The sequence below is a fragment of the Pistacia vera genome, unplaced genomic scaffold (genome assembly GCF_008641045.1).
Source record: "Pistacia vera cultivar Batoury unplaced genomic scaffold, PisVer_v2 Contig489, whole genome shotgun sequence".
In the NCBI taxonomy this organism is placed as follows: domain Eukaryota; kingdom Viridiplantae; phylum Streptophyta; class Magnoliopsida; order Sapindales; family Anacardiaceae; genus Pistacia; species Pistacia vera.
The window spans coordinates 443,676-460,222 of NW_022196322.1; the positions used below are offsets into that span (position 1 = coordinate 443,676).

General features: G+C 34.4%; 1 protein-coding gene across 1 annotated transcript; it reads right to left on the minus strand.

Moving 5' to 3' along the window:
• Nucleotides 1–4,260: 4,260 nt before the first annotated feature.
• LOC116104950 (peroxisome biogenesis protein 1-like) lies at nucleotides 4,261–15,542 on the minus strand. The gene is given in 17 exon segments (XM_031391375.1): nucleotides 4,261–4,438; nucleotides 4,887–4,995; nucleotides 4,997–5,002; nucleotides 5,203–5,264; nucleotides 5,337–5,462; nucleotides 6,224–6,424; nucleotides 7,029–7,259; nucleotides 8,015–8,169; nucleotides 8,318–8,411; nucleotides 8,884–9,106; nucleotides 9,309–9,382; nucleotides 10,037–10,128; nucleotides 10,740–11,480; nucleotides 12,924–13,409; nucleotides 13,960–14,059; nucleotides 14,282–14,455; nucleotides 15,244–15,542. Coding segments are annotated over 17 exon segments (3,195 nt in total). The 5' UTR covers nucleotides 15,442–15,542; the 3' UTR covers nucleotides 4,261–4,315.
• Between the last annotated feature and the right edge of the window lie 1,005 nt (nucleotides 15,543–16,547).

The window sequence follows — 16,547 nt, forward strand, 5'->3', positions numbered from 1 at the left end:
GAGGTAGAGGATATGGAAGAGGTAGAGGTAGAGGATATGGTAGAGGTAGACTTATATGCCAAGTATGCAACAAAGATAGTCATTTAGCTATTCAGTGCTACCCTTGGTTTAATTCCTCTTATACTGGTGGTTTGCCATCTCCTAGAAACACAACTTAAGGTTCCTATGCTGACTCACCATCACAATACACTTATTCAGTTGGTCCTTATCAACTCCCACATGGTGGATCTCAAGTTCATATGACAAATGCCCCTTACCAACCGATTTACAATCAACATCAACAAAACTCTACTGCTCAGCCTAGCCATGGTCTGTCACATAATGCCACATTTGGTGTCCCCAATCAATAGTCAATAGGCACTAGCCAAGCTAACTTTGTCTCCACTGGTCATAGACAACTTAGCCAACCTGGTCATAGTCTCACTGACATGAATTCCATTCCTGTGCACACTGGTGGAACCCATAACAACTTAGGGATACCACACAACCAGTAGATACACTTTGCAGTTGTAGCTACAACCTTTACCCCCACTAATCCTGCATGGTATATGGACTCAAGGGCCATGGACCATGTCACATCAAACCTTCATCAACTGAACATTTGCAAGAACTATGAAGGTGAGGAGCAAATTCAAGTAGGTAGTGGTGAGTATCTTTCAATTTCACATACTAGTCATTCTATTTTTCCTACTTTACATTCCAAATGTTTACATCTCAGAATATCTTATGTATTCCTAAAATCACCAAAAAATTGCTTAGTGTATCTAGGTTTACAAAAGATAACAATGTTGTAGTGGAATTTGATGATAATTGTTGTATTGTCAAGGACAATTCCACAAAAGCAACTTTACTACAAGGGGGCCTTAAAGGAGGTCTCTATCACCTGAATATCCCTTATTCTTCACAGCCTTTGTCTGCTTGTATAGCTCACTACACACCTTATTCACCATAATACTTGAATGTCACTACATAGCCTTCAAATTCAAACTTAAGTCAGTCACTTTCAGTTTCTATTAAGAATTCTACATGCTTAGTTGAGTCAAATTACCCTTACCCCATGTCTCAATGTACACAACTTTGCAATGCAAAGTCTGCATTAGATCCTGGAACTAATTTGCAGTATACTATTACTCTTATGAATTATATCTATGTTTTTGAACCTACACTTGCTTCTACTTTTGATTGTTATAATGATTGTGATGTGTGTGATAAGATTGTTGATAATTGTTTCTATCTTACTGCAAATTCTGTTGCAAACTCTGCTGATTGTTACAAAAGACCTACTGCTTGTTATAATGTTGTTGCCAATTTTGATATTTGTAACACTGGTAAACTTGCTGGAGAATATGCCTATAGTAATGTGAATGATCATGCTATTACCTGTTATAATGATTATGATGATTGTAATGCCAATATTGATGATTATTTCAATACTATTGAAAATTTAGCTACTTGTGATAATGTCAATAACTATGTCAATTCTGATGTTTTTAAGACTGTTTGCTTGGCTACTAATAAAGGTACTAATCAGTACATGATTTGGCATAAGAGGTTAGGACATCCTAGTCTCCCTATTTTACAAAAAAATTGTGTCAAAATTAAAAACTCCTTAGGTGTTGCCTCTGCTCAAGTTGAAAATTAGGGACTAGTCCTTTATTTTGTGATGCTTGCCAATTAGGAAAACTACACCAAAATAGATTTCCTTTGTCCCAATCTCATTCTTTGGCTCCCCTTGAACTTGTTCACAATGATGTGTGGGGTCCTACCCCAATTTCTTCTATTGAGAGATTTAGGTACTACATCCAATTTTTGGATGACTTTAGTAGGTTTACCTGGCTTTTTTTCTCTCAAAACTAAAGTTAAAGTTAAATATATCTTTATCAAGTTCCAACACGAAAGACAATTTGGAACAAAATTGAAATGTCTTCATTCAGACCAAGGTGGTGAATACAAAGCCCTTATTCCTTATCTTCATGAAACTAATATTCAATATAGGCACTCTTTTTCCTATGTTCACTAGCAAAATGGCCGCAGTAAAAGGAAGCACAGACACATTGTAGAGATATGACTCACCCTACTTGCACATGCCTCTATGCCATTACTTATTGGTGGCTTTCTTTTGAAATAGCAACCTATCTAATCAATAGAATGCCTACTATAGTTCTAAATAATGATACACCATATCACACACTGTTTAACAAAGAACTCTTTTATGATTGCTTAAAAATATTTGGCTGTGCTTACTTTCCTTATCTTCGAAATTTCAACAGTCACAAGTTTGATTTTCATTCTATTAAATGTGTATTTGTAGGATATAGTTTAGTATATAAGGGGTATAAGTATTTGAGAAATGATGGTAAAATCTTTGTTACTCCTAGTGTGAAATTCAATGAGGATGAGTTTCTCCTTTTCAATTGGTGATTTTATTAAGTCTAATATCCTGCCATCATCTGATCAATCACAACCTAATTGTGTTAACCCTTCACCCACTTACACCTACTTATTTACTTCAATTCCCACACAACCCTCAGTTGACCCTAGTACTTCAATTCCCACGCAAAATTTAGTTGACCTTGGTACTCCAGTAGTAATTAGCTCTTGTGATAAGACTACTCATCACAACATAGCAGTTTCTGATAACAACACAGCAGCAAAGTATCTTACTCCAATAAGACCTTTCACATCATCCTCTGCAATGCCTATAATATCTGACAGCTCTGATTTCCCAATTCATAATACAATAAACACACAACCAGCCAACATAACTTCAATCACACTTTTAAACACAAATACATAGCCCCACCATACAACTGCTAACACACATTCCTTACACACAGCTCCAAACACATAGTTCTTAAACACAAAATCAAAGGCCTCGAACATATCCTCCAAACCTTCATATTGTCCTGATCTTGCTGTACAAAATCTTCCCACCATTACATCATCTGATACTCTATCCACTTGCTCACTTGAGGTTGATCTTACATTAACACATTTCTTTGATGTTTTGGCATCTGATGTTCATGTTCCTGCCCCTTCTACTCTTAACATTCATCCCACGATAACAAGAGCAAAATCAGCTGCAAGTGCTCTTAACCATAGTACTTATGATCTCCCTCATCAAGCCTACCTTACAACAGGTCAGAATGTAATTGAATATGAACCTCTATAGTAGTTGAAACTCTTCTTAGTTATGTCTGGAAAGCAGCCATGCATGCTAAATTTGATGCACTTGTGCATAACAACACCTAGACCCTTGTCCCTTCAACACTTGATATAAATATTGTAGGGAACACGTGGGTTTTTAGGACCAAAATCAATGCAGATGGCACATTGCAAAAGTATAAAGCAAGGTTGGTAGCTAAGGGTTTTCAACAAACACCTGGCTTGGACCATTTTGAAACATTTAGTCTAGTAATTAAGCCATCTACCATTACGATTATACTTACCCTAGTAGTAACCAATTCCTAGGATGTTCAACAAATTGATGCAAACAATGTGTTCTTAAATGGAATCTTGAATGAAACAGTGTATATGCATCACAAGAAAATTGGCATTCTGTGTCTAGCAAAATTAGACGCAGAAAATCACAATGTACCTTTTAGTGTCTAATAATTTGTCGCGAATGCCACAAAAATTAGACGCCAAATGTGTAAGGGTAATTTCGTCAAAAGTATTCGCAACTATTTTATTAGTCGACGAATGTATCTTTTGGTGACCAAAATTTAGTGGTTAATTGTTATACTTTTAGACGTTGAATGTAAAATCCAAACGGTTTTCACGACTATTTTATTAGTGACCGAATGTATCTTTTAGTGACCAAAATTTAATAGTTAATTATAGTTATTTTAGACGCTAAATGTGGAATCCGATAGGTTTTCGCGACTATTTTATTAGTGGCCAAATGTATCTTTTGGTGACCAAAATTTAGTAATTAATTATAGTCATTTTAGACACTGAATATGAAATCTAATAGGTTTTCATGACTATTTTATTAATGACCGAATGTATCTTTTGGTGACCAAAATTTAGTGGTTAATTATAGTCATTTTAGACGCTGAATGTAGAATCCAATAGGTTTTCGTGACTATTTTATTAGTGGCCAAATGTATCTTTTGATGACAAAAAATTTAGTGGTTAATTTATACACTGCATTATATATAACAATATAATAATTTATCCTTAGTCAATCATGCAACTAGCACTAAACTTGCTATAACTTTTAACTATTCTAATTAAATAAAAACATTTCAGTTAATGTTGATAAGATTAGCTAATAACAATAGTAATAATAAAAAGCAAAAATCTATGCTAATTAGTAGTTACATAATGTCTCTGCAAGCTGTGCATCTGAGAGAAGAGCTTGGAGGTCTGCTCCGCTAAATCCTTCTGTCACATGAGCTATGGCATCTAAATCGACATCATCGGCCAATGGTAACTGCATAAATTTACGCAAAGCAGAATGGAAGGATCAGGTGATAAAACTAGAGAAATCAATCCATTTAGAACAATATATGCTCCTTTAAAATCAAGAGAAACAAGCCTCCATCCCAACATCTTTTAACCGTCATCCAAGAATCCTTAGCATATTATCAGAGAAGAAATATGAAGATATAATGGTAGATGTAAAGGTCAACAAAACAGGAATGAGCAAATAAATAAATAACAGCAATACTACTCTTTCCAAAACTTATTCCAAATTTCGCATCCCAAGTGACATGTCATCGTATGTGGCATTGACATGAAAATAACGTGATGACCATTGAATGATATGGCAATGCCACATATAATGACACATCATTTGGGATTTAAAATTTGGGACATGTCTTGGGATGAGTAGAATTACTCAATAAATAAACATGCATTAAGTAGAAAGTGTAACAAACCTTTCTAGAAAGAACTTTAAGAACATCCAATCTCTCACGTGGAGATGGAAAATCACAGAAAAGAAGACGATCAAGTCTACCAGGTCTCAACAGCGCAGCATCAAGTAGATGGCCTACTGCTTGACAAGGAAACTAATAGAGTCAATTTTCCATCAAAGAGATGTAAGTAGTTAAAAACTGAAAAAACGAAAACACAACATGAACTACAATAATGAAATGCTAAAAGGTAAACTTTGTATTCATATTGTTGATCAGAGCAGTTAAGCATCAAACGAAGCAACTGAAACGATACTGAAACACTCCGAAGAGAACTAACCTTGTTGCAGCAAACACAAATACACCAGTCAAAACTTCAACACCATCTAATTCAGTCAGAAACTGTTCATAAAAACATAACTATGAGAAAATCAACTAGGAGCAGGTATAACATGGGACAGAAACTAAACTGACCTGATTAACAACACGATCAGTTACTCCAGTATTGTCATGCCCTCTCTTTGGGGCAATAGAGTCAAATTCATCAAAAAAGAGGAGGCATGGTGCTGCAGCGGCTGCTTTTGAGAATATATCCCTGACCTGAAACCAGTGATTAGGCATTAGTGGGCACTCAATTAGTTCTGTAAAAATTAAAAATGTATGAAGGACCGCAACTTGGTGTTCATTGACAAAGAAACACACATTATAGGATCCTGTGGGGGAAAGAACAGAGGATTTTGTTTGAATGTATTGAGGTGATTATGAACATGTATGAGGGAGAAGTAACTACCATATAATAATTTAAAAAACACAAGTTAGCTCATGATAACAGCTGATTTAGACCATGCTAGTCATTAACCTTGACCTTCATTAAAAAGGACTTCTTGGTATATGTTGTTGGCTAATTTAACAGATCTGTGGGGAAATACAATCCAAATCTAAAAACCTTATACTAAGTAGGACTAGAGAAAGAACACGAAATACAAGTTCAGTAATCAAGTAATAGGAATGTCACTTGAGGAAAATTTTAGTCTTACTGAGAAACTCAAAATAATTTCAATACAAAATTTGTAAATCTTCATTCTGCATCAGTGATTTGCGCCAGACTTGAACAACTCAATTGTGGAAATAACTTTCACAAGTAAACAAAGAACTAAATCATAGAATATATAAGAAAATAACACTATAAAAGGCTTTCATATTTACTCAATTACATTAGCAGAGAACAATGGCTTGAAATTTCTGAATTTCATAAGACACATTATTAGTTACTATGTATCATCAAAATGTCAAGAATAATATACAATTGAACAGGATTTAATGGAATATAGATAAAAAGAAAAGGCTTAATGCCATCTTACAGCTTGCTCAGAAGCACCAATGTATTTGTTCAACAGCTCAGGCCCTTTCACTGATATAAATCGTAAAGAACAAGCAGCAGCAGCAGCACCAACAATGTGAGTTTTTCCGCAACCAGGAGGACCATATAAGAGAACATTTGACCTTAAACGTAAAGGAGCTTTGGCAAAGATATTTGGAAACTTTGAAGGCAATTCAATCATCTGACAATTAAATATAGAATCAGCAACAGATATATGATACAAATAGACAAATGGATTTCATTTTTTCCTTTTTATAATCCAAAAACCCCTTGGCATGAGCACCAAGTTCAGAACCCAAACTATTTACAACCTTTAGTTGTTAGAAAACCTAACAGATATAATATCTTAAATATGTGGTTCCAAGAGGATTTAAACCATTGACATCTTGTAGATAAAAAGTAGGACTATTGAACCAACCCTTGCATCTAGCAAAACTTTTCAGAATAGTTGCTCATTCAACTTGACATTTAGTACATTACACAGGACACACTAAAAAATTAACTCCAAAAACAGGAACTTTTATTAGTTAAACTGCAGATGTTAGAAGAGACTGAATGCACTGTTTATCATCAAAGATTTTTCAATGATTATTCAACTTTGATGATCTGATATTTCAAGCTTAAAATCTAAAGCGTACAAATGTACACTCGAATAGGGCTCATACTTCAAAAGGTCCAATAAGCTATCAACTCAAGGAAGCAATAAAATATCAAAATGTTCTGAGTTCAAAGGAGTTCTATTAGCCTTGCATTTCTTAGAAGATCAGAAGTAAAAGAAATAATACCTCTTTGATCGCATTCTGAATGTCATTAAGACCACCAACATCATCCCACCCAGAGCGACCACCTTCAGGAGAAGGTTTACTAATGTCTCGCATAGCAACTGGAAGGAAATCATGCATAGCTTGAGTAAAGTCATCCCTAACTAATGTGGGATGAATGTTCTTTTCACCACCAGAATCAGAAGGCAGAAAACGGCCAACAGCAGCATGAACAGCTCTATCAACCAATATTTCCTGAAACATTGTTACTCCTTTATCTTAAAAATGCAGTAGAAAACAAAGGTCAATAAATTCATTAAAGAAGAGGGCAACAGTGACACGTAATCTCTCATCTTTAACCATGATAACAACTAATTTACACAATCAGCGGTAAAACCAAAGACAGTTACATCACTAGAACAAAGTGACTATGGTAGAAGAATAATGTATCGAAAATTAAAAATTTCCATAGCAACAATTGATATGGAAATATAAGCTAAATGCAAGCAAACTAATGACAATGATGATTAAAAAAATCCAAAATACTATGCAGGCAAATGAAAAGAAGTAATATCTTATTCTAAGAATATTAAGTCAAATATATAAATATTTTAGCATGTATTGCATTGAACACAACCAATTTTGAGAAAATCAAGCACAAGAATATTAGTTCCCCTACGCAAATGCATTGAAGAACTTCTTTCAAATGACTTGATAAATATTTTCAGCAAGCATCTTTTATATTCCTGCAAATAGTTGACTTTGAAAAACATTAGTTTTGTCTTTTGTATAAAGGTGATTCCATGTCTCCAAATTATGATAAGACTGATAAGCATGTTTCATTATCATCACTTATACGAGCATTATCTACTGGGAAAGAAAAACAACAAGAAGATAAACTAAAGATGAAAACCAGAAAGTGACAAAACAATTACTGATGCTGGCACCAAACGCAGATCTTTTCAAACTATAAAACTAATTTAAAATAATCAATGAAAACTAGAAAATACCAGGTCATAGGCATCATATCCATCACATTTGGAAGCCACATCTAGCAAAATTTCATCAGAACATTGTAAGCATCGCCTCTGAATTTCATGCTCTAAAATAGCCTTACGTTCCGTGGCAGCAGGAGCAGGAAGTTGCACATGGAAGTCAAACCTTCCTAATCAAGTCATAAATGCAAAATCAAGAATAGGAGGGGAAACGAAAAAAATAAATAAAAGGATAAAAGGCAAACCCTGAATCTCAATTTCTTTAAATCTTAACTAAAAATAAGCAAATATTAATCCTTGAGGCAATATGAGGCAAACCTGATGAGGTCAAGGACTGTGGAATGTTCTCTAGAGACTGAGAAGAAGCAACAAAGGCAATAGGACCAATTCCACATGAGCTGTTCCTCTTTTCCTATTCAGTGAACCAATGAAACTGATTAGCTGATTAGAAGATTTACCAACACCTATTAGACAGGAATTAGAAACTAAAAAGAGATATGGAAATGGCATCGCCAAGAACAGGTACCAAATGGTAGATAAGTTTGTTAAGAATAGGTACAAATGAAATAACTAGGTCTTGGGTTGTACATAGAGAGAAAAGATTGAAATCCAACTACAATTAGCAAAATTCTATGTCTCCCGTATTTTTTTTATCCCTCATAGACACCACCTAGTCTGGGGATGAATCTGACACCAAAAAGAAAAGCATAACAAAATCCTCAATTGTCCTATTCATCTGGTTTTCCTACACTGATCTCAACATAGATCTTTTTCTATATTAATAAATTAAGTGACACGCACAAAGAGACAATCAAACCAAAAAGTACTAACAACAGCTACAGTGTGACCATTGTAGCAAATGATCATCACGCCCAAGCTATTACCCCATATTCATCCATAATGTCTGCAAGAAATTTAGTAAGTGCAATAACAGAGGTTGAAAATTGAGATCCCTCTGAGTCAGACGAGGATGAAATAATGCTATCAAGATCATCAAAGATGACGACGGAAGGTGCATGATCCAAGGCTTCAGATATGAAATCAGAAAGTGCTTGATGAATGGCTGGGCCCTTTTCTAAAGCGACTTTAGAACAGCGTATAAAAACTCTGCACACAAAGGCCCTAGTCAGAGTAATATATACTTGTTTCAATCTCAGCACCCTAACTATAACCATCAACTAAAATCAGTAGCAATGAAGATGAATTCAGAGAGTGTATAATAATTCAGAGTTTCCTTATTAATTAGTAGCATTCCACAATATAAATAAGGAATTAAGAAAAACGAAAGATAGCACATTAAATTACATACGTGTGTGCAAAGAGGCCTTTATGTTCTTCAAGTGATTTTGCAACAGTGCTTGCCAATAATGTCTTTCCAGAGCCCTATTGACAAAATATAATAACTTTATTAGTTAACCAATATGCAATCAGCTGAAAGAATGTAAATGAATATACTAAAGCACTAACAAGAATCAGAAACAATGGTTCTGAAAATCTCAGGAGAGGAACAAAAAATTCAAAACTTTGTTTTGAAGATATGACAGCAAAAACTGAACGAAATATTTTGTTCTTGAAGGAGATGTGCATTGTGTAGTTGTAATTATACTTTTCAGAAAGTTAGTCGTCAGTTCTATTTGTCGCTAATGTCACTCCAAAAAACTGGATTTAAAAGCACTAACCAAATACGGCAATAAGTTATGTATACATTCCACTTCAACATTATTGAGAAGGGAATAAACCACAGATACCAGTGTTAATAGCATGTATTGAATAAAGAGAAAGCAAAAAAATCAACATTTTCACAGAAAGTTAAATCACAATCGTTGTCTTACCATGGTACGTGCACTAAACTAGGGGAAATCCCATTAACACATAAAAACAAGAATTGCAAAATGCTAATATCCAAATTACAAAATAACTGCATAAAAGTGTAATGATTTTTCTCTATGCTAATGACATTCAAAATTAAAGATATGGTAACTGGGTCCTTTAAAAATCAAACAACAACTCCAAACGAGAAAATAGAGATGAACTCACAGGAGGTCCATAAATGAGGACATGTCCAGGGAGAGGAAGATGGTAGGTACTAAACCACATACCAGAAGTGGGAGATAACAACACCCGAATTCCTGCATGAAAGCAGTTTTTACATCATGTGAAACCAGCTTTTCTCAGAAAGGGTGGAAAAATCTATATACATTGGAAATTAGTGTGTACAATACATGTAAGTACTAAGTAAATAGCTGATAGAATAATAATAATTTTCCAATCAGGGCCCACATGAAGAGTCAATGAGATATAATGCGAGTTTGCTATTGCAATTTAGTGCAGAAAAATCAATATTTTCAGCAATTATTCATTTCCGGTATGTTTGTTAATGGGTGAATCCATATTCTTACAAGTGATAACTGGTCAAGAAAATGCTGAAATAGTTTATTTCAAGATATTCACTTAATATATGAGAAACTGAGATGTGTTAATACAATTGTAAGACTGCCCACTAGCTGACTACAATCCCTAACCTAACTTTCAGCTGCTCTCATCATTATGTCTACATATATATTTATGCACATGGCAAGTGTGTGTAAGTGTGTGAGCATGTATGTGCACAAAAGTAAAAAAAGACTGAATAAAAATTGCTACGATCTCTGCTCATGATGTGAAGAAGTTTCAAATAAAAAGAGTTATCTGACCACCAAAAACATAGAGGTGTAAAGAACTTTATGGGGAAAGTACCTACTATTAATAACATCTGAAGCAGCTGTTCCCATCCAGCTCAAAGAAGATAGATTTGAATTTAAGCCTTGGGTAGAGGTTTTCTCTTTCAAAGAATAGAAAGATACAGGGTCACCAAAGTTCAGCTTTCCAAACAACCGACCAACACTTTCGAAATTATTGTACTGCTTGTCTCTTTCATCAACAGTAAGCTCATATGCATTGACTTTTTTACCATGCAAACATTCATCAGTGATAGTCAATACATAGAACATTTCCACTCGCGGATCTCTAGTCTTATTTCTGTTCTCTATGGAGCCATTACATGACACCTGTAACTTTTCCCGAGTCCCAGACTTGTATCCTTTAACTTCAAAGTGAAGCAAAGTTTCATTTGAGAAAACCAATGAATTAACTTCTGAATCTGCATTTGAAGCAACAACATCAAGTTGTGCGAGCAACCAAGTATGAAAAAGACATTCTAACCCCCTCTTATTATCAGACTGATAAACACTCTCTTCATCCTCTCTAGGAGATGATTCAGAAGAAAGAGCAGCAACAACTTCATCTTGTGCCAAAAAATCCATAACATCCTTCTCGGCACCTGACCTAGTTCGCTCAAATATGTCCTTTTTCTTGTGATTTTTATGGCTATCAAAGATATCAAGAGCTTTATCCTTCCTCAACATCTTAAAGTGGCAAGGAGATAGTGAAAGTGCAGGAATTTCTTTCTTTAAATTAACAATGCCTCCCTTTAAATAGACCCCTGCAATGAAAATATTTTCATTTGAAAAACTGGATTTGACATATGAAATAGTGCAAATAGACCATTGAACATTTAAAAGTTTAAACAATAAGATATTAGTCAGTCCTCTCCTCATAAAAGCAGCACGCTTAATACGACAATTTCAGCTAATTTAAAGAGAGACAGAAAATGAAGCCACAGAAGGGTACATACTAAGCAGATGCTACTGCCATTAAATCCAAATTAACAGAGGTCAAAGTTTCAAAGAAATTATACACAGAAAAGAAATCTAAAATACAAAAGTACCACAAGATCTTAAAGTTTTTGAATGTGAATCTGCATTCTAAAAGAAAATCAAATTCTCAAAACAAGATGAGCATGACAACATTTCACAATTGGAAGTAATGCAAAATGTGCTCAAATTGCTAAATGCGGAAAAAGAAAGAGCAATGCACAACAGAAAACACATATTGAAAGATGGGCAAAGATATACTAGGATTGATGCATGTAGATGAGAAACTATCCCAACGATATAGCATCTGAAGCAGGCTGAATAATTCTGGGTGTGTTTGTTTTGTTATTTTGGGTAGGATTTTTGAAATCCTACCCAAAATACGTATTTGTTTCCCTATTATGAAAATCTAATTCTATTCTATTCAACTATTTTTAAACCCCCTAGGTTTGTTAATTTAACTAAACACTCCCAACAAAAAAAAAAAAGTTTAAAAATTGACAAAAACACCCCCACCCACCCACATTTGCCAGATTCCGGCCACCACTGTTGAAAGGTGACCGGAATCTGGCGAAATGGCGCACTATCGTCTAGATTTGGCTGGTAGTGCACCAATCTATCCTTTTTCGGCCAAATCCACCGTGGATCTGGTTGAAAAAGGTCCAAATCTATGACCAAAGATCTGGTCGTCACTGAACATCAACGATTTAGCCGTCGTTGACGACTAAATGTGGCCAGACCTAGTAGCCGGAAAAGGTCATATCGACGCACGACCGATCAGATCCAACCGGTTGTGCACCATTACGACGACTTCCGGCCACCTCCGACAGTGGTGGCCGACTGCCAACATTTAATAGGTAGGTGGGAGTGTTTTTGTTAATTTTCAATGTTTTATTGTAAGGGTGTTTAGCTAAATTAACAAACTTGGGGTGTTTTTGTTAATTTTCAAATCCTACCTCATAATAACCACCTAACTTAACTTTTTCAGAAATCCTATCCAAAATAATAAAACAAACACACCCTCATTTTCCATATATCTTATCTTACTCTCACCAAACTATAGAATTTATCTAATTATCATTACATCTGCATCCATAATGTTTTGTAATGATGGAGAACTTTCATTAAGAAAACATCATAAAAAAGGATATTTAATAATACAAAAAAAAAAGAGTTCAAAGAAAGGAAGCTGAGTATAATGATTAATTAGATGATTGGAAGAACCAACATACATGAGTGCAACCCTGCATTTAAATAAAGGCGAAGAGATCGAGCAATCATTACGTGTCCTTTAGCCACTGAATCTGAAACTAGAAGACGAACAATTGCTTGACGATCTCCTTTCTTTTCAGTTAAAATTCCACCCTTAACATCCTTTGAAGTTGAATTGTTTTTAATTTGCGGGGCACTGTTTTCTGGATTCTTTATGCTCTCTTTAGATGACAATCTAGGCACTATCGCAACCAACTGAAGGGAATCTAATGAAACACATTTAGCTGTTTCTGGATTAATAAAAGCAACTGAAGTGAGTGCTACTCCAAGCTCAACACCTTTAACACAACAGCTATGGAACAATCTTTGATCTGAATCTTGAAGACGCAAAACTGCTTTTGTGATTCTGTTTTTAGAAGATTGCATGTAAGAGTCTTCAAGTTTCTTCACACTGTTCTTGCGTCTTTTAGGAGCAACTGCAACTTCGGTTCCTGGTACAAGTTGCACTGCAAACAATCTCATAAGTTAAGATTAAGACATAACTCCAGTACTCAGACATTAAAATCATCAAGCATCATATAGAACATTACCTAAAACACAATGACGGGCATTGCTAATTTTTTTTTTTTCCAATAAAAATATGAGAGAATATATTTTAAATGGCATAAAGTACCAGAGAAAATGAAACTTTAAGTCTTTACATGGCCTAACTCAGTAGCCAAAACATCTTGAATGTAACTTATCCTTATATTACCACCCTATACCCCTCGTTGTTTTATAATAATGACTGTGCACAACAAAGCTTCATTTCATCAACTGACAAAGTATACCTTCATCCTAAAAGCTAAAATGCAAAAAGAGAGAGAAAAGATTGTGAACTATTACAGATGACTCAAGAAAAGAACAAGTTATCAAAATATTCACAGAAGAGTAGAATCAGTACATAGAGTGGAAGCAGTACTCCTATGAAGTACAAGCATAGTTCATTAAAGAGCTTGGTAGATTTAGTAGATTACATTAACAAATTGCAATAAAAAGTAGTCCATATCAACTTACCCACCGGTTTGTTGGGAAAAGTTGAAACCACATGAAACTTTATGATAGTGCGGCCATGCAGCCACAGAGGAAACCTCATAGCTTCATGAACAATCCTGACCTGCATCAAGTAAAAGACAGGTCTGAGAGTTTCAGTAATGAGCCTTATCCAGCAATCTTGGGATAATATTCAAAAAGCAAAAAAGCACTCCTATCAAAAAAATATTCAAAAAGCATGAAGATTTTCTATTCCGATTAAATTGATGGCTGAGAACTGACAATTTCACTATTGAATTCCCAAGTGTTATATGAGCATTTAGAAAAAGTAAAACTAAATGACTACCTGATTCAATATAGCAGCTTCAGCATGCTCTGAGTTAAGTTCTAAAACTTCCCAGTCATCCTCAGTAAGAGGTTCAATGGTAACTAAAGTAGCCTTGGGTATCTCAGATACAACTCGCACTTGAACAATTGCATGATCTGCCAATGATATGCATTCCGCAAATTGTTTAGCAACCTACATAGCACAATAACCAGCACTTAATTGAATGAAATGAGAAATTTAAGGGTGTGTCTGGCAGCTCCAAAAGCACTTTTGTATTTATATAATAATGTTAGACAAAGAGAAATTCTAGAACAAATTTTGTAGACAACTTCTTTAGGTGCTTACACATAAGCACTTATACTCGAAAGTGCTTTCCAATGTGTTTAGCTTGATGGAAATAGACAAAGAAACTAGTTTAAATACTTTTTGGAGAAGCACTTGTAAACGTTCTTTTAACAAATTTTCTGAATCAGAAAAGCCATTTCCCCAAAATTCTGCTAGATAGGTGATTAAGCAAAACAGCCTTGATATATGCAATCAAGAAAAAAGTCACTTCTACAAGTGATTAAGCCAAAAGCCACTTCTACTCAAAAGCACAAAAAATAAATAAATATAATAAATTGGAGCTCAACGGCACTTCCGTATCTATTTTATAATCCTCAATAAAAATGGAAAATAAAGAAAAGCTGTCATAAAATCAAAAAACTCTTTGTAGTGTTCTTCAAGAAAGCGATTCTGACTATTCAGAAACCGTTTTCAAGTGCTTCTTCCAGAAGTGTTTTCCACCAAAAACACTCAAAACTAATAACAATAAACAAAAAATACTCCAATTACAAAGGCGTTCTTCGAGAAATCTCTCACATCGCACAAATTAATTTCAAGTCCTTTCCTCAGAAAAAAGCGCTTCAACTAAAAAGTGCTTTTCCACAAAAGCGCTTCGAACAAATAATAATAAATTATTTAAACACATAAATGCGTACCTCGATGGAGGAAGAAGAGGAAGTGGCGCCAGACCAAGCAACGACCCAGAGATCATTATTACTGCGTGAGCGAAGCTCCAGAGAGAGGACTTGAGGGAGAACACCGGAGCGCGTGGACTGGAGGGTGTCGATTAAGTTAAGAGGCAGTGAAACGAAGCAATTGTCGATGCCTGCCACCACTCTCACCTCCAACTCCATTGACTATCCAGAGACTAAGAATGACAACAACTCAATTTTGGACTTTGTAGTAGATGATGATGATGAAGAAGAAGAAGATAGAATTAGAAGGTGCTAAACTCTGTCGTTTTGAGTCTCTCGAGGTGCTTTCGTAACGCAATCCAATCATTTTGGATACACTGGAAAAGTGAAATCTTTTGAAACTTTTCAAAAACACCCCTAGAGCTGGGAGGGGTGTTTATGATAATTTTTAATAGTTTTGGGTTTCTGAGGAGGGAGGGGTCTGACTATTTTCAAAAATTACATTGACCTCCCGGAGCAGTAGTGAAATTTCAGTTTCACCGGCTTTGGGTAATTGAGAATTGAGAAATATAAAAATGTGTTCTTTTATTAATCATTTTGTATTTGGTAAAATATTGAAAATAAGTAAGGATCATTAACATAAAATATTTATATTCAAAAAATGAAAACACATTCCTCATGTTTATCTAAAATTAATATTTCAATAATACAAAAACGAAAATATGTTTCGCGTGTTTTTCCTGGTGACAATATCTTTTTAAAATAAACTATTAATTCAAATCTACTAATTAAATATATTCTACAAAAAAAAAAAAAAAAAAAACTAAATCAAATTGGTGCTTAATTTTATGATTAAAAAACTGAATCAAAATATAATGTTGATAAAATTACTTTTATTAATTGTTTTGAGATATCATTTGGGAAGAGTAGTATTACTCTTTTAATTCCACAAGTGTAATTATGTACTTTACAAAAAAAAATAAGGGTGGCTTGTTATTATTGAATCAATAATATTATACTTACTAACCATCTTAATAATGTGTGTAAATATAAAGTATAGTATGAGTACCATAAGCATAGCACGGGTATCATATATAATTTTAATAAAGGTGAGTAAAGCGGTTAATAAGTTCATGAGTAAGTATAACATTACTCTTATTGAATTTCTCAAAATTGACTGGTTTGGTGTTTATGTATTTCTTCCAATACTCTAGCGAGGACATTGAAAATATCCTTCCAACTTTGCACTTTTACAAACAGTATATATTCTTGAAATTTGAGTTATATATATAGGTAATTTGATTTAAAAAATTAATAGAAATCAA